This window comes from Furipterus horrens, unplaced genomic scaffold, assembly GCF_987537825.1.
Source record: "Furipterus horrens unplaced genomic scaffold, mFurHor1.1.pri manual_scaffold_1, whole genome shotgun sequence".
Taxonomy (NCBI): Eukaryota; Metazoa; Chordata; class Mammalia; order Chiroptera; family Furipteridae; genus Furipterus; species Furipterus horrens.
This window is the reverse complement of record NW_028327171.1, coordinates 189,501,803-189,528,024: the sequence shown is the minus strand read 5'-3', so window position 1 is coordinate 189,528,024 and position 26,222 is coordinate 189,501,803. Positions and strand designations below refer to the sequence as shown.

Genomic DNA, 26,222 nt, shown 5'->3' with positions numbered 1-26,222 from the left:
TGTGGTAGAGCTAAACTAACACCAAGGGTACCTTTCTGTTCTTGAAGGGAACAAAATAATACTTTCAATCTTATTGCTAAACTTCTCATCATACTTGTTGATATGTATCTCCTTGTCTTATCCCAAAGGACATGTGGACAGTCCTTAGGCAGGGCCAGCGTATCCCTTCATAAAGAATACTGGGGCCCTGCTTTCTCTCCACTTGTGTTTGATGAGAGGAGAGTGGAGAAAGGGGCTAAGGTTTACTAACTCTCGGTGTTTATGCTTTCAGAAATGTTGTCTTACTTGATGCCCCGTCAGCTCTGTATTCTCACAGAGAGGGTTAGGAGAAGTGGGGAAGAAGCTTTAGTTCTGGCACCCGCTACAGCTAGAACCATGAAGCCCCGAGTTGTCACACTTTTTTTTTTTCAGGGATACGATAATACCAGATGTAATGCTACTACTCTGTCTTTCATTTTAGCAAGTAGTCTCATCATAGGATTGTTTGCAAAGGTGAATACAGAGGCTTCAGTTCCATCATCCTTCATGGAAGTCAACTTTGGACACTGGAGTACTTTTTGGAAATTGAAAGCTCAAGCCACAGGTAATTAAAGCTCTCAAAGGAAAAGAAAATTAGAACATCAATCTGGTTAAAAAGCTCTCAAGATTATTTGCTGACATTAGATGGCTATTGGTTTTTAGATATTAACATGGCTATATATCTGACAATTTCTAGATAATTTGCAGATTCAGTAGAAAAAAAAACACTTAAATATATATTTAATTCCATAGGATCCCAAAGCACTTGAGGATTTAAACTGATAAGCCAACCTCAAAGGGACTGATTCTTGCAACTTAAACACAGACACCTCTGGGGTGAAATGTGGCAACAGTTTGACAGGCATAGCAGTAGCTTAGGCCAGAAAGGATTTATCCAATTAAAATTATGGGATGAATTTTGGCTGGCAGAATGTAATTACCAGCCTTGGAATGGATCCAGGATCCTGAGGTTAACACCCCTACTCTTGCCAACAACCCTCCTACCTGCCAACACTCTGAGATGGGGAAGGCTGGATCTGACACAATCGCACATAATATTGTTGTGACATCTAAGTACAATGATGATGATGTGAGAAGCATCATGAACCTGATTTTTTTTAACACTCATTATGTTACTTATTTTTATGCCACATTAGGCTAGAAACCAAATGTCCACATAAATGTTAATTTCCTCAAATCTGTGTTTAAAAAGTATAATTAGAAAATAAAAAATAGATTTAAAAATTAATTTATTCTGTCAAAGTACTTATTTAGTGATTATTTCAGTTTAGGAATGAAACTCAAGAGAGTGACATTTAATCGTTGCTATATTTAAAAAAAAAATGTAGGTCCTGATTTTTTGGAAGAGAAATGTATTCTTGAAGTTCACTGGCCTAGAAAAAGGGGAAATGCTTAATGCTTGGTTCATGTTGGTTGCAGCTTTGATTAAATGATCATGTACAAGGACTGCTTTTGTCCTGGGGTGGGTCCTGTTCATATTCCTCCGGAGGGATTTTACCAAAGGGGTGCGTCTGCACGTGCGTGTGTAAACCAGAGAGAAGAGCCCCCTGCTGGTGTGTGATCATCATTGGATTCTAATGCCCTTTTAGAAAGTCATTCAGTTACAAGAGAGAACTGTGGAAAGTTCCAAGATGAAAGCAGAGGCGAAGAGGCAACTCGAAAAAGAACGTTAAACTTTTCCAGACGGGCAGGCAGTGTAAGGGCCGGCGCTAGAGCCAGGGTCAGGGGCAAGGAGAGAACGCCTGGGAGAGCGTGCCCAGGGCGCCCGGGAGGCGGGGCTGGCGACGGAAACCACCGGGGGACCCTCAAGCGCGGTGACTCCAGCGCAGTGCCCTCCTAGCGCGGCGCCCCTCCGTGCGCGCACGTCGGTTCTCCTAAATCGCGGAGAGGCCCCACAGCCACAGGTTCGAGCCTGGCGGGGCTGCGCCTCTCGTGGACCGTGCTCCCCGCGGACCCCGTGGGGTGGGCCAGGGAATCCTTCCGGCCCCAGGCGAGTCCCTCGGATTACTGTTTGGCTCACTTGGCCCCGGGACACACTCCATACCGGAACCGAGGCGGGGCTGCTCAGAGTAGGCTCAGCCGCAGTTCCCAGCCCCAGCACGCGCTTCCGACTGATGGGCGAGCCTCTTCCTGACCTTAAGAGTGCTAATTGTGGTGTGTGCGCAGGAGGCTGGCGATTTGGCAAAGCGGCTTCGAACTGCTCCACTCTGCTCTGGCCCAGCTGGTAGCTCCCGGGGCCAGGCAGGTTTTTGGTCTGTCGCCGGAAGTCACCGAATGGTGCTTGAAGGGATGGGCTGTCGAGGATCCCACTCTCCCAAAGGCGTTCGGAGGGCTTGCTCTGGGTCACTTTGTCAGAGGGGGGAGAGAAATTCTTACCTTTTTGACTAACAAGACGGATTGCTCTCCAAAAGCCTGGTACTGCTGCTAACTTTTTTTTCGCTGTGAAGGTAGATTTTCCTAACACCATCTTTGTATGATTTAGCTGTCTACAGGGAATCAAAATGTGGAATGAGAAGATGAAACTAATCCTTTCTTTTGCATTGTTAGGGGTTGCCATAAACACCATTTGTTAAAAAGCGTAATTATGTTGGGAAAGTGCCTGATGAGACAATTAAGCTACATAAACACACCGAAAACAAATGAAAGCCAGAAAGACGCCCACGCCCCTTGCAAGTTTTTGTTTACATAAAAATCCGAGGTCTGAGCTGCTTTATTGCAATGTTATTAATGTCTAGGAAAACCTAATGACCATATTTTTATGAATGTTCAATGCTATGATAGTCACAATATAAAAACCTGAACTAACCATGAACCCCACACTCCCTCTAGATTAAGATGATTAGGCCAATAATCCTAGTGAACAGAAGCCAGTGGGTTTATGCATGGAGAGCACTATTATTTGCCCCCAGCACATTTAGCTTAAACTTATAAGCTTAATGTTTGTCTCAAGTTGGGCACCACTCACTGAAGTATACCCCACACGGAGATCATTACCTGACACAAAATGACCTTTGTCAATTAGTTGTTGAACAAATTCAGGAATGCTACACTGATTTTTAGGTATGAGATTTAAAAGGCCAAAACATGATGGCCTGATCTTGAAAAGGAGAATTCTTTTATTATTTTGAGTTAAGTTTGTTCAATTCATATCATTTGAGGTAAGGAAAGATGATGAGGTGAAAAATGCCTTTCTAGAGTACTAAAGAGAATCAAAGCAATCTCCAAAATGTGTGCAATTAATCCATTTTCAGTGAAAGAATCAGTCACATTTTTGGCTTAGTACCAGAGCACATGTCAGCTTTCAGTTCAAGGCACAGAGTCCTGTGAAAAGATTTTAAAATGATCTAGAAACTTTGGAGATCAAAGTGCAAGAAGAGGAACTCAGTCAAATAGTTGTCCCTTAAAACCCTCAAATGAGTCCCTTTATTTCTTTTTGCTCAAGGAATAGTTTTTATAAGAATCAGCATGTTAAATAATCTCTCATCACCCCCCCCCCCCATTTCTTTTGGCATTTCCCCAGTAAGTCTCATTTAACCGAAGAATCATGCTCATTTGTTACATAGAAAAGACGTGGAAAACAGAGATCAGCTAAGGAAGACGATGCTTAAAAGGGAATAACATACTTTAATGAAAAAGTTTCACTTACACCACAGAATTCAGGCTGAATAACTGGAAGGATATTTTCTAGTGTTGTTAATATGTTCATATGTGCATGGCACATGCACATAGTTTCCTAGTGAGTCAATCTGGGGATTTTATCACTTAGGTGTTCCCTAGGAATGAAGAGTGATGTGTTAATATTATGACTAACTGGTTTCTAAAGAGCTATGATTTTTTTTATGGTTAATAAACATGAAAATATGAATGAACTGTTAGAGACCGAAATGAAGATTCCTTTTTCTCCTATTCTAGAAAAAATCAGCATGTCTTCCTCCAGATTGGGGCTCCGTTTGGCTGCCTGTTTACTAAACATTTCAGAAGCCAGAAGAAAACACATTGTTGAGAACATAGCAAAAAGCAGCTTTTCTTGGAAAAAATGGTAGGAACAACAGATATGTACTGTTTTGATAATACTGCAATTTTTGTATTCTGCAGACAGTATCCATGGAACACTTTTCTTTGTAGATTTAACCCCCTTGTTCTTGGGTTGTTACAGCTTCTGCAGGACTCCGGGATACTGAGGTAGAGCAGTTACACAGATGTGCACATATAGTTTTTTTCCAAATGCCTACATGTATTCAGCAGTGCAGTTCTTGACATTGGAGAGTGATTGTTTGAAATATCCACTGTTCAGTATATTGGCAGTCTCCTGAGGAAGGTATAGTTACATAAATGTTAAAGATTCCCCTCACAGGCTGTTTATTTGGTTATTAATAGAATAAGCATAATTGGGCATTATGCTTTTTATTCAGCAGGTTACATAAAAAATAAACTTGCCAAATACCAACTACTTCTCAAAACACTATGCTGCCAACAAAGCCCATGCTGTCATTACAGCATTATTATTTCTGCTACATTTTCTCTGTATAAAGACTCTTAGGCAACTGCATTTAAGTGATGTGGGTAAGATCACTTAGCAATTCAGAGGACTGGAACTCAAGCCTCTTTACTCCCTAGGCCAGTATTTACTATGACAGGTAGTCCTTTTTTTTTAACCCTTGTTGAAATGTTCATGTAATGAAACAGTTCTAGACATCATTTGTTTTTACACACACAAAACACAGTGTAAATTACAGACTTAAAATTGTTTAAATAGCCTTGTTATTAAATGAAGGTGTATTTTTTTTTGGGGGGGGGGGTGGGCGGCGGCAGGTGCAACAGATAGGTAAGCATTGGAACCGTAGTCCCAAAGCATTTTGGACAGTAGATTTTAATTTCTGATTGTCATTTTTTATTTAGTTATTGCTTTTCATGAGAAAGAAGTGTTTCCTTCAGCCCATTGCTAACGATGGAGCACATTTAAATTACTGTCTTGCGACTTCACAGGATCTGGAAATGCCTATGAAAATTCCTGATAAGCTGATAAGAAAAATGCTCTGAAGTCAGTATACAGCTGTGCTTTTGCATTCTTTTTGTGGGAATAGCCCATTTGGGCCCCTCATTGTCATACACAGTACATGCAATGGGATTGGGTTACCTGTCTCTGTGATCAAATGAATATGCAGAGACATTTGGGGAAGCCACACACTGATGGACGTCTGGGTCTCAACTCACAGTTTTTATCAGCTTATTAGTGGCAGCAGCTCAAATGGAATTATAGCTATTATACTCCATTACAAATACCAAACAATTTACTTCTGCTGAGATTCAGACTGACAGCTCCTCCTGCCTGCAGTCATTTTTTGCTATATGCGTGCTTTAGAAATTGCAGGAGAAAGTGTTTCATTCTTTCAACATTTGATTCAAATTGGGTCATATGAAACTGAGAATAAAAGCTTTTCAGAAGAAATTTAGGATGAAAAAAATAAAATCATCTCTTTTTTTCTAGGAGCCAGATAGAGTATGTTGAAAAATATTTTTAAAAGGAGGTTGTATGATCTTGTTCTTGTTTTATTTTTCATAATTATGAAAATGCAGGGAAGGTAGCACTAGTTAAGAAAATGACCTACTGTTTTACAAATACTTAAAAGGCATTTATTTTTAAGTGAGTGGAATAAAATTGTGTTACCTATAATTTTTCTAATTAAGTAATGTAAAAACATTTAAATGGCCCCCCCAAAAAGGTAAAGAAACCTGAGTTATAAATTTTAGACCTACATCAGAGCAGGGCTGTATAGGTGCTCATTTGGCTATGAGCGAGTGACATTGTTTATCCTTTCATATTATTAAAGTTAATAACATAGGGCTGCTGTAAGCTCTGTCATTCCTGCATGTAACTTATTTTTCCTCTCTTCTGAAAAGATTAATTGTTAAGCTGCCAGGGGACAAGGCGACAAAGGTATAATGGCACAGAGAAAGGTTTAATTACTGCCTGAAAACTTTTGTCCTTCACTTTGAATTTGCTTTTGCAGGCTTAAGGGGAACTTTTAAGGGGCCTGAACCAGGCTTGTAAACTTCAAAAATAACTTTGGGGTTATGTGTGACTGCCATATAGGGTACGGCAGCTTTCTCCTCAAGGTTACACATTCAAGTGAGTCACACGCCACTGAAAGCTGGAAGTCATTAACATCTGAAGGCTGTTGGTGGCCCCTGAAAAGGAGATGGTGGATTCAGAACAGTTTCTAATAGACAGGTGCATGCATCCCAGAAGCCTCTGCGTCAGGTACTAATTGGCCTATCCTACTTTCTCCAGATGGCAGATTTTCATCCAGACAGTTTGATTTCTGGGTTTGGGAAGGACAAATTGATAAGGCCTAGAAAATGAGATTGTTAAGGAACAGAATTTAGAGTGATATGATGTGCCAGTTGAAAGAAGATGCTACCATCTAAGACTGAGTTAAGAGATATCAAAGGCTAGCGTCTGAGCTGAGCCATCTGGTTATATAGAAAGATGACATTACTACCCATGAACTTCATGATTAGCCAATGCTACTTCAAAGGTCACACCCCAGAGTTTTTGTATTGAACTAAATTTAATTGTATCAGACAAAATAAAGTATTAAGGCTTCATTACAGAAAAACAATTCATATATATATATATATATATATATATATATATATGTATGTATGTATTTTTTTACAGGGAAGAAACATTCTGAAGTATCAGTGCTCAACATATTTTCTGATCAAGACTATAACAAATCAGTCATTACAATAGCAGCTCCTGTTGATGAATTAGGTGAGATTTCAGTTTCTTTCTTTACATATATGTCTATGAAGAAGGGTAGGTTTCAGATAGACCTGAATGCTCTTTAATTATTGATTTCCTGTGCAAATATGAATAATCCATTACAAGGAAAGTCTACCTCAAAACTACATTTCATCATTTATTTGAACATATGCATCTCAAACATTTCTCATTTCCTCTTCATTAAAAGAACTTTGGGGTCCAAGAGTTAATACCATTCTTTCCCTGAAGATGATCATATATCCTTTGTCGTTAAGAAAAACATCTTCAAGTTTTAACCTGTGGAGTAATAGTGTTGAAGTTAGCCTTGATTTCAGTTACAACTTGGCAGAGAATGAATCATGCTAAGCAGTTGTGTTTTGTGTTGGGAGCCAGAAATCTTGAGTTGGTTCATGGGTTGAAATAAAATGGGCTCCCTCTCATGTTGTAAAGACTTAGTGGGACAACTTGAATATGAAGGATCATAATTGTTTAAACAAAAACCTGTATTAATATTGTTTAGTAAAGGGTTCAAAATATTTTAATATAAACTTTATTTCAACTCAGCAGATTGTCTTTTTTCAAAAGGTATGTTTGTTTGAAGAACAACGATGACTGATAGTTTCCAGCAAAGAGAGGACAAATTATCTTGAATAGTAATCGTAAGATGTAAAATTGGCTTCCTTGCTGTTTATCTCTCTTGCTAAAATGTTCATACTGTACTGCTAATAAATACTCAGAGTAATAACATAAAACTCTTAGGTGTCTATAATATGTATTTAGATAAAACAATTTAATGAAAAATCTACTGGACAAGAGCAAAGTTAAAATACTTATGCGTTTAAAACTTTATTTTTGTGTTTATATTTTAATATAAATTCGTAACATTCTGAAAATAACAAGGGATTTTATCTAATTAATTTTATAAAATTTAAAGTAACCAATTGTAAAAAACATGCAAAGGTGTTTAAGACTGGTAAACATTGCATAATTTCTCCACTTTGGAGAATAAAAAGCTGGAAGAAATGTGAAACTTCGGGACAGTAGAGAGGTGGGGCAAGACAACTGGAAAGTGGGGCAAGGGGAAATGTTAGATCTTTTATTTTTCTTTATTATGGCTGAAAAAAGTCTATACAGATTACGAAAGAAAAACAACTAGTGGGACAATAAAATGTAGTTGCTTCTTGAGATGTGTTTGAAAGTTTAATGATTGTGTTTTACAATTTTACTGTTTTAAGGCAATTCTGTTCTGGCTGCCTGCGTGGAGGCCTTCCAGTCTTCCGATACGGAGGTTCAAGAGGAAATCCACCTTGTTTGGGAGCAGTGGACCTGATTCCCATTTACCCCCTCACTAATGTGGGAGTGGAAGCATGCGGAGCTGTGGCCAGAAGTAAGAGAAAGTTTGGGGTGGTGTGTTATCTCTTAATGGAAACCATTTTTACAAATCAGAACAGCTTGTGACAATATAATCATTCCTCACCTCCATGGGAAAAGTCGACCCAGAAGACTTGTATCAACAATAAGCTTTCGCGTATGGCAGTGGCACATTGTGTCTTTGTGACTCATTCTTCCGCTTGCCATGCCATGACACCTTGGGATACTGACTGCTGTGGGATGCAGCAAATCAATCATTTTGTCCTTTACAAATTCATGATGGATCACGAGGAAACAACAGTAGTTCCTAATGAATTCCTTAGCCTCTTCAGGGCAGAAGGATGGTGTGTTTTGTCCATCTGTGTTTTATTTTCTTGAGCAGAGGTAATGATGAGGTTGAAAAACCACTTAAACGTTCACTCCCAACCCTTTTTGCTCTGACTTTTTTTTCCCCTTGTTTCCCTACGCACGACTCTCTTAAAGGTTTTCTTTAGAACTGAACTGTCACATGCTTGATTTCAGCCCCAGGGGTAAGTTTAATTTGGAAAATTTGAGCTATGTCACTGGAGGTGTTTTTGAATTAGGCAAATTGGGAGAAAAGAAAGACCTTTCGCCTGGACTGTCTAGCTGCACCACGGTTAATTACGACATGCAGAGGCCCATAACCTTCGGGGAAAAGTCCGCCTTAGGATAATTGCATTCTTCTCTGTATGACCTCAGAAATCCCTCTGTGATGTTGCCTCATTTTTATTTAATAGTGAATTGTCTAACATTTGGGATGTAGATTTGGACTCTAGCTGAACTACATCAAGCACTAGGAATAGGAAATGAGACTTCTTTCCAAAGGAGAACCTCACTGTTGTGCTGCGTTTTAACATGACCTGACACTCTAAGGATTGTTTCCCAGGAAAATCTTGCCCAATATTCGCTTTACTTTTTATCCAAGAAAGAGTTAAAATTCAACATGAGGGAAAATATGTTTCACACGAAAAAGAAGAGTTCAGAACTGTTCAGACCAGAATAATGATTTTAATTGTCTTCAAAACAATTACGTTCAATTACATTAAATCTCAAATTAGCTAGTACATGAAGTTCTTCATTACGTCAGGACTAGTCCACCCCAGATGTTCATCCTGCATAAGAGACAGTTGACAATCGCAGGGTCTGGACACAGTATTTCTCCCTTCCCTTGCCCTTTTGCTTCATTGGCAGCTACTGTACCTCATGATTTAAACATGGACATTTCTAATTAAATGAGAGCTCAGCTGCATTCTTGAACTAATTTATAACATTTGATTTGAAATGTAATAGCTTCAATCTTCATCTGATTAAAAACAGTCATGTACTGTACATGGTTACTATTTTGATGCTCCAACATGCAGTTTTTATTTTTACATTCCCCTTTCTGCACAGCTGTTCATCTAATATCATCCAATTTTTTTTTTTTTTTTTTTTTTTTTTTGGTAACAACATGCTCAGACATTCTTATAAGGCAAAAGTATTCAAATTCTAGGATCTGGCTGTTCTCCAGTGGAGGGGTGCTCTTCACTAGGGTAACCTCTTCTCAGGGACACCAAACTTAAGTTAATAATTCAGCTAACTTTTTTTGGGAAGAAGGGCAATGGAGAACAGTCTAGTAACATAAAAGGTAGTTGGTATTGATAATTAATATTGAATACTATATTGATAATTCATATATACTTTATGTACAAAAACTGAATAATACATTTCATAACTTTTTGATGTCAGCTATAAACTTTCTTATACCTTAAGGAAGAGGTTCTTAGAGTGGGGTCCAAAATTGGTGTTCAGAGGACTTACAAATACTGTCAAAATCATTTGCAAATTTTTATGCATGTGCTTTCTGATATGCATACATAGACACATACACTCACACATAATTTTGCATATAATTTTCATTTAAGAATTTTTAGAGTAAAGGACACAGAAAGCAGGGGCTCAGAGGTGAGAGCAGCCTGGGCTTCAATAAAGTCAAAGGACACCAGTGTGACTGGCCAGAACTTGGAGACGGAGTGGGATGGGAAAGACATTCCTGGGAATGTTATGAAATGACGTTCAAGACGTAATTAGAGGCCAGATCATGAAGTCTTACATGCCAGGTGAAGGAATTCAAAGTCTATTATAAAGTGATGTGCACCATTGAAGAGCTTTGAGCAAGAAGGTAATCTGATTGGCTTTGAATTTTAGAAAGACCACTCTGCCTCCATGACAGAGAATGAACAGGAAGCAGGCAGATCAGTTTGGAAAGTTGATGGTGGCCCAAGATATAGAGAATGGAGAGACTGCATAGGATGTTGGGGGTGGGGAACAAAACAGTGGTATGTAAATGTCATCACTTACAAATGATGGAAGGAAGGAGATTTAGGGGGAAAAAGCATGAGTACTTTTTTTTTACATGCTGCTGTTTAGAAATTGAATATACAGTTGGGAGCTAGGAGACACATAAACCTATTCAATATTTATTTAAGTCTTATAGTTTTTTTTTAATGTTTTGGACTTTACTTTTTTGTTTTCTATAAAAACCACATTTGATCAGTTAGGCTACATCTCATTTTTATCTCTGCTGTGCCTCTAATTTTTAACTCTTTTCCCTTTTCCCCTTCCTCCTTCCTTCCCTCTCTCCCTTCTTTCATTCTTTCTTCTTTTTGTTGTTATCAAAATGATACATACATGTGGCTGAAAGCCAAATGTTCTACTGGGTTTGTCCCCCAAACTTTAACTTCCTATGCAGCCCACCTTCCCCCCTCACCACACACAAACTTTAATTTCTTTCTCCTCCAAGCGGAGTACTTTCAGCTCTTTCATTTTTTTTTTTAGTATCCATACTAGATACCTAAATATCAATGGTACGTCTTAGTTTTTGAGTTTTAGGCATTATCTGTTGACTTCTTATTGCAGAAGATGAGAACTGAGCTTTCTCTCATTGCACCCCTTATCCCCAACACAAACACACACACTCACACTTACACACACACACACACACACTCACACACTCTTTACTTCCCCATTCTTCCTTCTCTCAGTATATTGAGTTGGCCAAAAAGTTCTTTTAATTTTTTTCAATATGATAGCTCTAGTAGTACTTAGTTGTCTTTAACTTCATTTGAAGCAATTTTTTAGATTGTATTGTGACAGCTGTCATATCAACATGCATTTAAAAAAACTTATCAAAACTGGTGAATTTTTATGCAGCCATTTTAATATTGAAGATGGAAGAAAATTGCAACATTTTTGGCATATTATGCTTTGTTATTTGAAAAAAGGTAAAAATGCAACTGAAACACAAGAAAAGATCTGTGCAGTGTATGAAGAAGGTGCTGCGACTGATCGAACATGTCAGAAGTGGTTTGGGAAGTTTCTTGGTACTATTGAAATTTTGGCCAAATAATTCTTTGCTGTGAGGCTGTCTTACGCATTGGAAGATGTTTAGCAGCATCCGTGGCCTCTGGCCACAGGAAGCCAATAATGGGAGACAGCCAACATACTCAAAATATCCAAATCAGTAAAGTTATTGGTGAAAATAAGAGTGTCTTTTATTTTATGGAAAAAGTAAGTGTACTTTTTGGCCAAATCAATAGTTATATCAAAATTTGGGTCATTTCTTAGTGGTTATATTATTATGACTGTTTACACAGTCATAATAAATTATTTAGAATGTTATTATTATTTTACCCTTTCTGCAAATCTTTTTTGCTTTTTGAAGATGATCATTATCTTTTTGATTGATTACTTAGTTTTTTATCTATGTATCACTGGTTTAACCCCAAACTCTCTGTTAACATTTTGCCATGCATTCAGATACAACATCCCACGTGCTGAGTGTTCTATCAATTTTGTCTTCATGAAGAAATATCTTCTAAAACTCTCTAAACTATTCTAATTATGACTGTTGAGTATAACTGTCATCCTGGGATCTCCTAGGTGTTCCCTTTGTCTTGCTCCATGTTGGATTCTCTGGTTCCAGAATATCCATCCTGGTTTCTGTCTCTTCATATTTCTCTCTCTCTCTCTCTCTCTCTCTCTCTCTCTCTCTCTCTCTCTCTCTCTCCCTCAAATTTATGCCCTTGTTTTCGTGGAGCCCATCCTCTGGTGGCTTTCAAAAAAAGGGGGAAGTACATTTTTGACATCTTACATGTCTAAAAATGCCATTACTCTACCTTCACATTTAATTGTTAGCTTGGCTAGGTATAGAATTCTAGGTTAGAAATAACTTACCTTTATTTTGAAGACATTGTGTCATTGAATTCTTATTTTCATGTTGCTATTGAGACTTATGAAACCATTTTGATTCCTGATATTTGTATATGAGCTGTCATTTTTCTCTGGAATCTTGTAAGATCTTCATTTTGTTCCCACAGTTCTGAAATTCCTGTGATATTCCTCTGTATGGGTCTGTTTTCACTCATTATGCTGGAGTCTTGGTAGGCCCCCCTTTGAATCCTTGAAACTATTGTTCTTCAGTGCTGGACAATTCTCTTGAATTATTCCATTGATGATTTCTTTCATTTGTGCAGTTTTATTTTATTTTTCCAGAAGCCCCATTATTTCGATATTGGAACTCTTGTACTGCTTCTTTACATTTATTTTCTCTCTCTTTTTCTATCACTTTATATTTTTATATTACTTTCTCACAAATTTTCTCTACTTTATATCCCAAGCCTTCAGTAAGTTTTCCATTTCTTCTGTATTAGTTTCCAAGTGCTTTTAATTTACTCTCTAAATGTTCCTTTTATTTTATTATTTTAAATAACATCCTGGCCTTGTCTCATGTATGTAGTATCAATGGATAAGTTTTTACATTTTCTTCTTCCTGCACAGTGTTCCCCAGCCCCTAACCCCAGGCTGCTTTTTTGTGTTTAGAAGGCTTTCCTCAAATGTCTGATGATCCATGGTTGGCAGCTTATTCTAAGAGCGAACACTAAAAGACTGAATGGATACTCTGAGTATGTAGATGGGGTTTGTTAGCTATAGGCCGATCTGACTGGGTTGTTTATTTGGAGACCTCTTATGTCTGTGTTTTTTTTTTATCTTTCCTCTTGGGTTGTTCAGGTTCCCCAGAGAAGGATCTTCTAGTCTTCAGCCTGGAGTATACACATAGCTGTGTTTTAGGAGCTCAGCTGTGGAAGAAAGCTGAAAAGATCTCAGCATTTAGTTTGTAAACATTCTCTTAATGCCTTTCTTTTCATTAACCACCATGCCCTCAGCTGTGCCCCATATCCCTCAGCCCCAGATCCCTTGGGTTTTACCTCTTGTTCTTCTGTCACCATCAGGGCAGGGCAGTTTCCTGTCTGTGTGGAGGAGGAGGGGCTCCAACTGCTGTTCAAAGAGACTTCCCACCAGTCTCCCTGTTTTGATCTGTGCCTTTACCTTCTCTCCCAAAGTGAGGCTGCCAGTTCTTGGGACTTTCAGGTACCTGTGGTATAAGTCAGATTGCTGCTGTGTGTCTTGCTGTCTTGAGTCTGTTAAGTAACCACCACTCTTACATCTGCTCTTCAGGTTCCAATGCTCTTTCTTTTCTATTTGTTTGAATTAGTCAATGCTTTAAAAAATGTATCTCTTTACCATCTTTTTTCCTGGGGTTCTTGGAATAAATGAAAATAAATATAGGCATCCACACTCCTATCTTTACTTCGAAGTTCCCCCTTCTCTAATTCTTCCTAATGATTTTTAATTATCTTGACTCCTTCAAGAACAATGAATTCACATAATTTGGAATCAGTGGTAAATTCACAGGGCCATTATTCTTTAGTCTAATATCTAATTCAATTTTGAAGATATTTAGTCTTGTTTTCTGGACTTGTATACATCTTTTACAGACAATTTCTCTGAAGCATTCATGTGGGCCATAGTGCTTCCTGTGTGTTTTCCACTCCTTCCTCACTCCATGTTTTCACATGCAGGAACTAGTGTTTCTGAAACATGGCCTTGCTTCCCATTCACATAGAAACCTTCATAGAAGGATGGCGTGAAAATGAAGGGGAGGGGTCAGGGCAGAAGGTTTTTAATTATTCTCCCAATGATTTACCAGTGAAAATGGGCTTACCTATCGTGTAAGTTCATAATATTCAGCTTTAAAAGGCTGGACCATAGCTGTAATTTTTTTAAATGTATGGAAACTTGATTTTTGTTTTATGTCATTAATCAAATGAAATAATATTTGTACAGTGCTACATAAATAGACAATATTTACAAAGATAAAGTGCTAGCTAAGGTAGTTATATGTATAAAGAAATATCTTCTGCCTGATTGATTTTTATTTTTTGATTTATCTTAAAATATATAAAGCATTAATGAATTTTATTAGAATTATCAGCCTTGTTAGAATTTTTTTGAGTATTTTTATGACTTGGAGGACATGTGCCATGACAAATTCACACTATGTCAACACTTGTGTGATGGTCTTGAGACCCTTTGATTACTTTATTACACTCTGTCAAAACATCGGCTGATCTGGCAAATCAGGAACAACTTTTCATTCAAGAATTTCTCCTCTGATTCTCCGGTTGCTATGGAGATTGTCTCATAAAACAGACTTGGATTTGGTTGAGAGTAGTCAATTTAGATGCTGGGTTCTGATCCAGTTCTTTCCAGCATCAGTGCTGTCCTCATTGCCACAGCACCAGCATAATGGCTGATTTTACAAGCATATGTTAACATAGTCTTAGGACCTAGCATTTAGTTGGAGAGTTACATGCTACTGCCACCATACAGACAGCAGAAAAAACAAGGGATGGTGCATTGGGAGAGTACTTAAAATACTAAGATTGATTTCTAGTGGTTTTAGTACATTTTATCTATAAAGGAGAGTTACCAGCTGTTCATAAATGCACATTGCTACTGGCTTAGTAAATGAACAGGATTACGTCCATCACTGTAAGTCAGAGGTACTAATGAGGAAGGAAAGGCCAAATGGGAAAACTGGAATACACGTACTTATTCTTCTGGCAATTATAGATGAACCCAATCATACTTGAAAAAGCTGCACTCTTTTATTTTGGCTCTGCAGTAATCTGAAGTCCAAGCAAATTAAAACACCACAGGGCAGCTCTTGACCAGAGCTGATATATAAATGCTCTTGCCTTTTGTCCCTGAGATGGGTAATTCTAAGGCCCGTTCTAGCAAGGTCAAACCCCAGTTGCTCATAACAATGATTAGCTTGATAACACACCCTTGTATTAGTTTGCCCTCCTTCCCTATTTCACTCTTGATGTATATTGAATAGGGTTTATTGAAAATATTGACAAGGATAAATGTACTATATGAATCTTTTCATTGGAACGAGTAAGTGAAGTGCATGAAATCTTGCTGCCTGGGTGTATACTTTCTGTAATTCTTTCCTAGTTTAGAAGTCACTTATAAGATTTAGAGTTAAAAACTGGGAGGCCCATCTCCCTACTACCACTTCACCTAGGGAAAGGGTCTGTTAGAATATTTAGGATTAAGCCAGCGGGTTATTGTGGGAGACATTAATTAACATTCACCCCTTATTGGCAAGGGAGCCTCTTGGGGGCACTTGAAATTTAGGGGCTATAGGTTTTCTGATTTTGAGTATTTACCTACAGCCCCAAGAGGTTGGTTTTATATGATGACAGATGGTGTTTTAGAGAATGTAGACCTAATAGGGGATTTATAACAGGTGATTGATACCACGCTAACTTTTCCAGCCCAGGCACCCTGACCTTGGTGATATTTCTCTTGAATTCCTTTTCCTTTTTATCCCTGCTTTCTAGCATTTGTTGTGACTTTCAGTGTCAAGGCCACGAGAATTAGAAAATTCTGAAGAAGTGACATAATGATCCTTAGATGGGCCTATAAGATTAAGTGGATCATTCCAAGTCATTTCACACCCTCAGGCACCCACCAGCCCGTCTGCCAGGTCTCCATTGGTCAGGGTGTGCTTCTTCAGGAGCCCAGAGCTTGTGACTAGAGGAATGGTGACAAAATATGCTTATGACACCATTGTTAATTAGATTAATTACCATTTATTTTTGACCCTTAAAATTACATGACCAATTTTAATTAAACAAAAATATTTAGTAAGATGATTATCTTAAGATATTAATTGTTGTGTGTTTCTTTCCACAATGGCTATGTGTCACATTTTCTTGGACAGTCTGTGTTATCTACTACCTTGAGAGGTATAGAATTGCTATAGTGAGAATGAGGGAGTAACAGTGTTTATGTTTGAATTTTTGACAACTGAATGGAGAGGCCTTGGGAAAGCAGGGGACAACATTTATTCAGAGCAGTGGAATAGAGAAGGAAGGAGGCCACCTCACTGCCTGCCCCATGGAAGATGAGGACTGGGGCATGAAAAATAGCACACGTCCTCCTCCAAATTTTCATCCAAGTCAACAGTGGAAAAAGGTAGATGATAAATGGAGATATTTACGAGGGGAGGGAACCCCCTAGGTAACTCCCCCAAATGGAATTATCTTCTAGAGGATGGCCCCTTGTAGTACAGGCTTCCCCGACTAGGTGAGTGTTCTAGGAACCCACCTGTACCAGTGTACCAGCTGGCATTGTTGTGAGAGGCTGTGTTCAGTTTCAGTGAACTTTTTTTGAAGACTCTTTCAATGTGTTTGTCTGTTTCATGAAGGGTGATTTACGAGTGCACCTACCCACACTGTGCTAAATGTTCAGCAGTGTTTGACCAAAAATGGCATGACCTCCATGCCCCACCCTCCTTATTCACCCGATCTTTCCCCAATGAAGAAAAGTCCTCAACGAGAAATGTTTTGCTGATATGAAAGAAGTAAAACAGAAAATGGCAGAGGTACTAAAAGGTATTGAAATTGATGAGTTCAAACTGTTTTGAGCAGTGGAGAAAACATCTCGATAGGTGTATGGCATCAAACGGAGAGTACTTTAAAGGTGACTGAAGTTTAAACATGTAAGAATAAATACACAATTTTTTATAAATAAATTCCAGGTTTTCGGGCCCCCCCTTAGACTAACTGTATTACTGATAAAACAGATACCGACAGCTGAGCTTCTCTAACCGGACAGTGAGACAGGCTGACCCCACCAGTCGCAAGCAGCACTGGACAGCGCCGGCCTGGCTGGAAGAGCTTCTGGCAGGAGGAGGAGAACGGACTGTGTTTCCCGCCGGCAGGTAGCTCCTGAGGAGCAAGAGAGAGAGGGCCTGCACAAACCCAGCTTCTCTCCCAAAGTTCCCGTCACGGAATGAATGTGGGGAGGGAGCAAGGCCAGTGTTCTAATGTCCCGAGGCTGCCATAACCAAATGCCACAGACTGGGTGCTTTAAACAAGAGAAATTTATATACAAACACAGCTCTGGAGACTAGAAGTCCAAGATCAGGGTGTCAGCAGTGTTGGTTCCCTCTGAAGGCTGTGAGGGAAGGATCTGTTCTGTTTTGGCTTTTTATGAAAGTCATTCTGTTCACTTGGCATTCTCCCTGTATATTGTCTATGTCCAAATTTCCCCTTTTATGAGGACATCAGTCAAATTGGGTTAGCGCCCCACCTTACTCTGGTTTGACCTTATGTTAACTAATTAATCTGCAATGACCCTGTTCCCCCCAAAAGTCACATTATGAAGTCCTCCAGTGGAGACTGAGTGCACAAATAGCCTGGGGGCTATGACTTCAACAAATGAATTAGGTGGAAGGGAGGAGGGGAGGGAGGAGAGAAGGGGACGCAATTTAACCCAAAACTGCCGGCAAGACCAGCAGAACTCCTTCCATGTGGGAGGAATGTCAGTAGTGGCAACAAACATTTTTTCTGCAAAAGGAAATTTAAAGAGATGGGCATGGGCTGTGTGTACATCCACTGAGAGGTGGCAAAGAGGAGAGGGACTATGGGAAGAGGCATGGGAGGACTTTTTGGGCGGGGGGGACATGGCAAGAGTTTGGGCAAGGCTTGAGACTATTGAGAGGTTGTTGAGTGTCGTCTGTAGCCAGCGGCTGGGAAGATGTGTCATTGCCGAACACAGACAAGGATACCAAACTAACTGAGGCACATTATCTGTGTGCCATTTGGGGAGCACTGGTTGGAGGGAAGGGCTAAGTTAACTTCATTGCTGTGGAGAGTGGACTTATATTGAAGGCTATTTATACATTGCTGGTACATTGGTCAGCAGAAAGATTTTTGACTATTCCCAACGCTTTGCTACATCCCATCTGAACTACCCTTTGGGGCCGCCCCAGCTTCCCAAAAGCCCCCCCCCAAAAGAGAATGAGAGGTCCTTACAAAGGGGGGGCACTGTATGGAAGTGACAGGCCCAATCCTAATCCCACCCACCCATTACATATGTGTGTATGTATGCTCATTCGTTACTGATCAGCATGAACTAAACAATTGCATCACGTTGATTGGCTAGTAGGGAAGCCAGATGGTAAGTGGGCAAAATAAACATTTTGGAGGTAAATAAACGTGAGTTCAGATTCCATATCTGCTACTTAATTTCCAGCTGACTTTAAGGAAAAACCTTAGTCTCTTTTACAGCCTTTCTTGTTTTTGTGTCTATACAGTGGGGAATGATTGCCATCCTGTGAAGATGGTTATGAGAAATAATGCCTGTGTGTAGAGCCCTGGTTCTCTGCCTCCCACCAGAGAATAGCTGTCACTATTTTTAGTGATTCTCTGTGGCCTTATAGAGAAGGGTGCTGAGGCAGGGGGTGAGGGGTGGGGCTATTTCCCTCCACCATAATGAGAGTGGATCACTCTGCTTTGTTTTCTGTTGGAAAGATTCTCAATAAGGTGCTTTTTAAGAAAAGCATTCCATGACAGGCTGTTTGAAAACCACCTGCACAGGAGATCTCTGGAGTGCTTTCAGCTCTAAAATTCTAAGTTCCATAGCAGACAGCTCCTCCCTTATTGCTTCTTGATTTGCAAAATAATGCTTAGTATGTCAGTATGTGTTTCAGAGAAATATTTGGAGGATAAAAGAAGAGGCGTTTGTGTGTGTTTCCATATAGTAGATGCTATTGTGGCTATCAGAGAAGCATAACAGAGTACCTTCCCGCTGGAGAGCCGGGGCCATGATATCTGCACTTGAAACAATTAGCACCATAGGACAGAATGAAACAAGTGACTGAACACAATGTGTTGTATGTACTAGGTCCCCAGGAAAGTATAATTCTCAAAAAGAACAATATCAGGTCTGCACAAAGTGGTATTTTTATCAGCATATGCTCTATAAAGGCATAACAAGCTCTTTGTATATACATTTCTATGAAGTATATGTTATATACTACGAGGCCTATCCAGAAGGTATCCAGCCATGTAATATGAAAATAGAGGCATTTACTGAAGAAGATACAAGTTACAAGAAGCACTGTACACAGGACAAAGACGCCTCAGTCCCCTTCAAAGTAGGCACCTTGGGACCTCACACAGTTCTCCCAGTTACCATCAGTTGCCCCATCATATTTCCTTGGGACCTCACACAGTTCTCCCAGTTACCATCAGTTGCCCCGTCATATTTTCCTGAATCTCATTGGTGGTCTGAAATCTATTTCCCTTCAAAGGTGATGTTAGTTTTGGGAAAATCCAGAAATCACAGGGCACCAGATCTGGGCTGTAGCAGGGCTGAGTCACCTGGGTGATTTGATGTTTCGCTATAAAATTCTGTACAAGGTGTGATGTGTGAGTGGGCGCATTGTTGTGATGAGGCTGCCAGTCACTAGTTGCCCAAAGCTGAGGCCTTCTGGATCATTTGTATAGTTTTCATGGAGGAATGTTCAAGCTTAATGCAAACTCTGATGCAGATATGTTGCTCAACTCACTCATTTTGAAGGCGACGGCCACACAGTACACATGCTCACTCAATGGTGTCTACCACCCCCACTGACCAGTACAGTGAAGTTGTCATTGTTCACACATGTGCATTCCAGTCCGCTCCCCTTGGCTGCCAGGTTACATTGATGTCGTGCAAACCATTCTTGTTATATTAACAATAATTGGACTTTTTAAAAATTTTTCTTTTTTTATTGTTGTTCTATTAAGTGCTCCCAGTTTCCCCCGTTGCTCTCCACTACTCCCCCGCCTGCTCACACAGTCAGTCTCCACACTGTTGTCCATGTCCATGGTCATTTATACTAGTTTCTTGACTGGACCCTTCCCCTTCTTTCGTCCCTTCTTCCCATCCACCCACCCCTCTGGTCATTGTCAGTCTGTTCCTTGTTTCCATGCCTCTGGTTCTATTTTGCTCATTTGTTTGTTTTGTTCATTAGATTCCTGCGTTAGGTAAGATCATATGGTATTTGTCTTTCATCTCTTGGCTTATTTCACTAAGCATAATACTCTCCAGTTCTATCTATACTGTTGCAAAAGGTAGGAGTTTCTACTTTGTTTCTGCAGGGTAGTATTCACAATGGTTGGACTTTTCCTGGACATACCTTGTACAAGGAAATAGGATTATTGGCTATGAAGATTATATATGTATATATAAATTAAATGTTATAAATATATATAGTATATGCCCCAAATTACTAATTTACCACATATTTTCATGGATTTCTGTATCTCCAAGAAACTACATGGTATATTAAGTATTTGGGGGCACATAATTCTTATATTTATATGAGAGTGGATAGGTGAATTTTTTTGTTCCTTAACTGGAAACCAGACCTAGAAACATTAAGAAATGTACTCATTGTTTTCCATCAAGACAGCAGTAGAACAAAGAATCCTCACAATTGTTTATTTATTGCACCTTACCTGGAATTTTTATTCTCTCTCTCTCTCTATTTTTTTTTTTTTAATTTCAAGCATTACAGGAAAGGATAAAGTTAACTTGTACTATTTCCCCCATTCATGGTTTCCTGAACCAACCCATGCCAAGTTATGGTATGAGTATAATAGTTTCATACTGAATTTAGATTTTTCTCCATGATTTTATTTATATGTATAAGGCTGGCTAAAATTTTTTTTTTTCTGTAAGATGGCTGTAGTAGCACTTAGTTGTCTTTAAGTTCATTCAAAAACAATTTTGTTAGATTGTATCATGCAGCTATCATATCAGTGTGTATTTAAAAAAAATCAAAATTGGTGAATTTTTGTATAGTCATTTTAATATTGAAGATAGAAGAAAATATACTATGACTGACTGAATGTGTCAAAAGTGGTGTGTGAAGTTTTGTGCTGAAGATTTCTTGCTGGATAATGCTCCATCGTCAGGTAGACCGGGTGAAATTGATAGCTATCAAATTGAGACATTAGCTATCAAATTGAGACATTAACTGAGAACAATCAATGTTCTACCATGTGGGAGATAGCCAACATACTCAAATATCCAAATCAATAAAGTTATTGGTAAAACTGAAAAATATGTCTTTTATTTTATGGAAAAAAACCATACAGACTTTTTGGCCAGCCCAGTATATGTATATGTTGATAAATGCAAAGTACTATTGCTTGTATGCGTTTATAATATAAATGCTACAATACTATAACTTTTTGATTCAGCAAGATATCTTGGAAATCTGTTCATGATATTGCATCTAGTTCTAGTTCATTTCTTGTAACTGCTGTGTAGTTATCATAGTATGACTATATTGCATTTTCTCTAGTCCCTTATTTGTGGATGTTTAGTAGTTTCTCCTTTTTCTTACTACAAATAATGCAGCAGTGAACATTCTTGAATAACCTTTCTTGTGCACAAATACAAGAACTTCCCCAGAATGGATTAATTTAGTGCTTATCCTCATTTCCTCATGACCTTGCTTTCATAATATGTAACACGTTTTTCCTTTGCATTTTATTTTTCACTGCTCTGCTGATGCTAAATTGACAACTCAGTGACACAAGTGAAATTACTTCTTTTTTTTTAGCAAGTCCTGTTATTTTGAATCGTAGGGGCTGTTGTCAGCATATCATTATTTGTAAGCTTATTTGTCCTTTAGAAATGAAACGTGACAGAGTGAACAGTAGCGTCCAGTGATGTGCCGTAGAGCTTGGTCCCCTCCCCCCCCACCCCCCATTAAACTGTCTTCTGCTATCTCAAGAAAAAACAGGCCACAGAATGTGTGAGGAGAAGTGCAATTTAGGAAGTGCACTTGATCTCGTTTCTTGGCCCAACATTTCTGTTCTTTCATCATAAAGATCAGCTGCATTTTATTTTTCTTCCAGTCCCTTAGAATAACATCCAGTTCTAGTCAGCATGTTTAGTGTACTTCTCAATGTTCTAGCACAATAAATTTTCGTATCTCGTGCATGAGTACATATGGTAAAAATTTCTTCAAGTTCTAGCCATGTGGGGGAGGAACACTGCGGTCGCTTTGTTAATGCAGTGTTTGTGTTGGAGCGGTTAGGGCCCGGTGCTCTAGCTCTCAGCACTGGGCGTAATGAGATGGCTTTGATGGTGGCTTAAGAGACTAGTGGGATGGTCACAGCTTCACACTTCAAAGCTGAGCATATGGGGTGAATACTGGGTAGCTTTTTGCTCCTCGGGGATGGTTGGGAGACAATTCTTAACAACTCTGTTTAATGAAGACATTGGAAAAGAAATGCTCTATCTTTAAAATAATTTTGAATTGCAAAGAGAGAAATTTCCACCACCACCCCCTTCCATAGACTAAACTAAGAATAATTTTTCCCAGTCTGCACTTAATTAGAGGCAGTACAGCATCACAGTACTATACTGTATTTTCACATGTCTTATTTTTCAAAGTACTGTAGCGAGATTAATCGGCCAGCTTTATTTTAGGGATATGTATGAATTTAGGCAAAAACTTTTAGGCCTATATGTTTTACCATCTGAGAGATTTTTGTAGCTTCTGGTAGATCTTTTCCCCCCTTCTCATTAAAAAATACTAAATAAAAAATCAAGTAAACAAAAATCTTGGCTATATTATGAGAGCTGTACTAAAACTAGAGAATGCTTATAAGATTTCAAGTCTAGCACCCAGTTTAATTTTTATATTCTGTGCTTTTTTACCTCTACTTGTTAATGAGTATGAGGTGATGGGTTTGAAAATACTCTTTTGATTGCTATGTACTTATGAAAAGATATGATACTCCTTGGGGTATTATTAGAGTTCTGCTTTAAAATAAATGAAACACACATTTATACTGTATGTGGGCAAGAGGAAAGAGGATTTATCTGTTGTAGAGGAAAGGGAATGACAGGTTTGAGGTTTTTTCCTAGCTGTGCATTTTGGCTGCCATAGAAAAATGTAACAAAAGTTAGCTTATCAGTTATGTTCCTTGAGCTGCTGCAATGCAATTCTGTTTAACAGCTGAATTTCAACTCTGTTTATGTCAGTGGTCCTAAATTGCTCCTGCAAGAACAAAAGCAGAAGGGAAAAGGATATTAAATACCACTATAGACACGGAGTGTGTTAGTGTAAGGCAGATTCCTAAATACTGTCTTCACAGACTACTTTAACTTGTATATTCTCAATAATATACTGTATTTCGGCTACATTTGTGTCTGTTCTAGGCTCAGAGAAAAACATTTAGTTAAAAATATGAAGCTTAAACTTCTTATCATGCAGAGAAATGTCTCATTGCTTTGATCCTCCTTTTGCAAAGAGGAATAACGAAACTCATAGAAGTCTCTAAAATTAAGACAGAAAATTATGACTATACTTGCATAGAAATAGCCAAAAATAATTTTTGAGCAAATAAGGTCAGCCAATCATGAAGGTTAAAATATATTTTAAAAATATTGTCATCAAATCAGCCTTTTCAGAATATGTCTTGTGAAAATGGAAAGATCAGAACTATTACTAATAGTGGTGGGAAAAACTTGTCAAAAATGAAAGAAAAACTAAAAAAAGTATTGTTCTTTTAATAAAGAGAAATTTAGGAAGCTGCAGAGTTTTGCTTTGCCTATTTTAAGGTGGCATGGCAGCATCATACTCTTCCAGCACAAGGTAACTCAGATGTTTGTCATATCTGACAGTACTGACTGGCTCAGGTAGTCACCGATACAGGTGGCTTTGATGGCTGTGCCTGGGACTTCTGTTCTGAGGACAGCTCATAAAACATGATGATGATGGTGGAAGATTGATCCCGTGGTTTCTCGCCGTGGTACATTGTAATTCCACTGGTGTGAAACCCAGTTTGCATTTTGTTAGCACAGTGACCCCCTTGCTCTCATTTGTAGGTTTTGGAGGGACACGGCTCTTCCAGGTTTGCGGTGTCCAACATCTGCAAAATGCTCAGGAACCAAATTCAATTTACTCAGTCTAACAAACCTTAATTGTTCAGGGAGCTTGAAACCTAGATGGAGACACAGAAGTCCACAGTTAACTATGTAATGCAAGTGGATTAGATTTGATGTTCTAGTCAATAAAAGCTGTAAAATACCACACAAAAGAGAATGAAGAATGAATTTCAGTGGATGGAGAGCACGATTATAAAGCAGGGATTAGCTCGGTAGTTCTACTTTCCGGGTAATCGTTGAAAACGCCAGAAGTCCCCGCTCGGGAAATGCTTGACTCCACTATAGAAGGGAAAAATGGTTTTACAGGAAATGAACACAGAACTGTTGCTTTAAATGATAATGCTGCTCACCTAAAAATGATGGGACTTCATTTCCCACAGGCTTGAGCTTGAAGTATGCAGAATTTCTGTCTTCTTTGAGAGGCCTATTTGTTTGCATGATGTGAGCATTTGAAATTACTTGGAATGATTGTTGCATGGATTAATTATGAAAATAAAATGATAAAATTAAAACAAGCTTTTTTGAATATAGAATTTATATCACAAATAAAATAGCTTGCTAGTAAGTATTCTTCTGACTAAATCTGAGACATGGAATTACATCAATTAAATGCTCATTCTTTGGTACCTTCTAACACCCAGTATATGATCCAGGCAAATGTCTTTCTGTGATGGGCTTATGTAGTCTGGATCTGCATATGGTTCACACAGCACATTGATTGTTTTTCTTTTTCTTTATTATTTAATTGTTTTTTGTTGTTATTCTATTACAGTTGTCCCAATTTTTCCCCCTTCGCCCTCCTCCACCCAGCCCACCCCCTGTTCCCACAGTCGATTCTCACACTGTTTCCATGTCTGTGGGTCATACATACATGTTCTTTGTCTAGTCCCTTCCCCTTGTTTCCACCATTATCCCCCCTTCCTCTCCCCTCTGGTCACTGTCAGTCTGTTCCATGTTTCCATGCCTGTAGTTCTACGTATTTTGTTCGTTAGTTTATTTTGTTCTTTATCTCTGTCTCTTTAGATCTGTACCTGTTCCCTGCCCCACACCCTTTTTTCCCCTCCATTCACTAGTTTCAGAGACTGCTTCAAAATACTTTAGTAAAACCAAAGGAAATAAGAGGAAGATAAAAAGAGAGAAATAGAGAGAAAAATAAAGGAAGTAAAGAAAAAAAGAAAAGATACTAACCCATAGAATAGCTGGAGAGATTAAGATTAGATAAACTAAGGAAAGCATCTGGCATGACCTCTGGTCCACAGTACTCAGTCAATGCTAGCTTCCTGCCCCCTTTGCAAGCCTACACCACTGTTCTGAATTCTGAAGTGTTTGAAATACCTTCCTGGACTGGTATGTCCCTACTTTCTAGACATTCATGTATATTTTAACAACACTCCTCTCCCATTATCTCTTTTACACAAACTGATGGTGGAAGGAATCAAACTTAATTTTTGTTCTCTAATTAATCAAGAAAATAAAATATTTTTCATTATTCTCATACAACAAAAAGACAACCAAAACCAAATTGATATTTAGTAATAGTGACAGTATACTATACCCTTCAGACTCAAGGGAATAACATTTCAGGTAGGTATTGATAATTTCCCTTGGGAAATTAGATTTGTAATAGCTTAGAAATTCTAGCCTCCTTGTACAAAGATAAACCTTTATTAGGAGACTGACTTCATAGGAAAATATATTATGCTCAAACCTTGATTCTTAAAATGAGTATAAATTATATTCTTTCGTGGTGATGGTTACCCAGTGATGGGAATGTACTTAATGCCACTGTTTACCCTTAGAATTGTTAAAATGGTAAATTTTGTGTGAAATATATTTTACCACAGTAAAAAATTATATGATTTATTTTGTTATATTGGGCTGATTTTAA

General features: G+C 38.6%; 1 protein-coding gene across 1 annotated transcript in view; it reads left to right on the top strand.

Annotated features, from left to right (window-relative positions):
• Positions 1-3,923: 3,923 nt before the first annotated feature.
• FTCDNL1 (formiminotransferase cyclodeaminase N-terminal like) overlaps positions 3,924-26,222 on the top strand; it is a 32,402-nt gene continuing 10,103 nt past the window's right edge. The window contains 5 exon segments of the mRNA XM_090288031.1: positions 3,924-4,052; positions 4,054-4,078; positions 6,722-6,817; positions 8,044-8,112; positions 8,115-8,195. Coding sequence (XP_090144157.1) covers positions 3,924-4,052; positions 4,054-4,078; positions 6,722-6,817; positions 8,044-8,112; positions 8,115-8,195 — 400 coding nt within the window.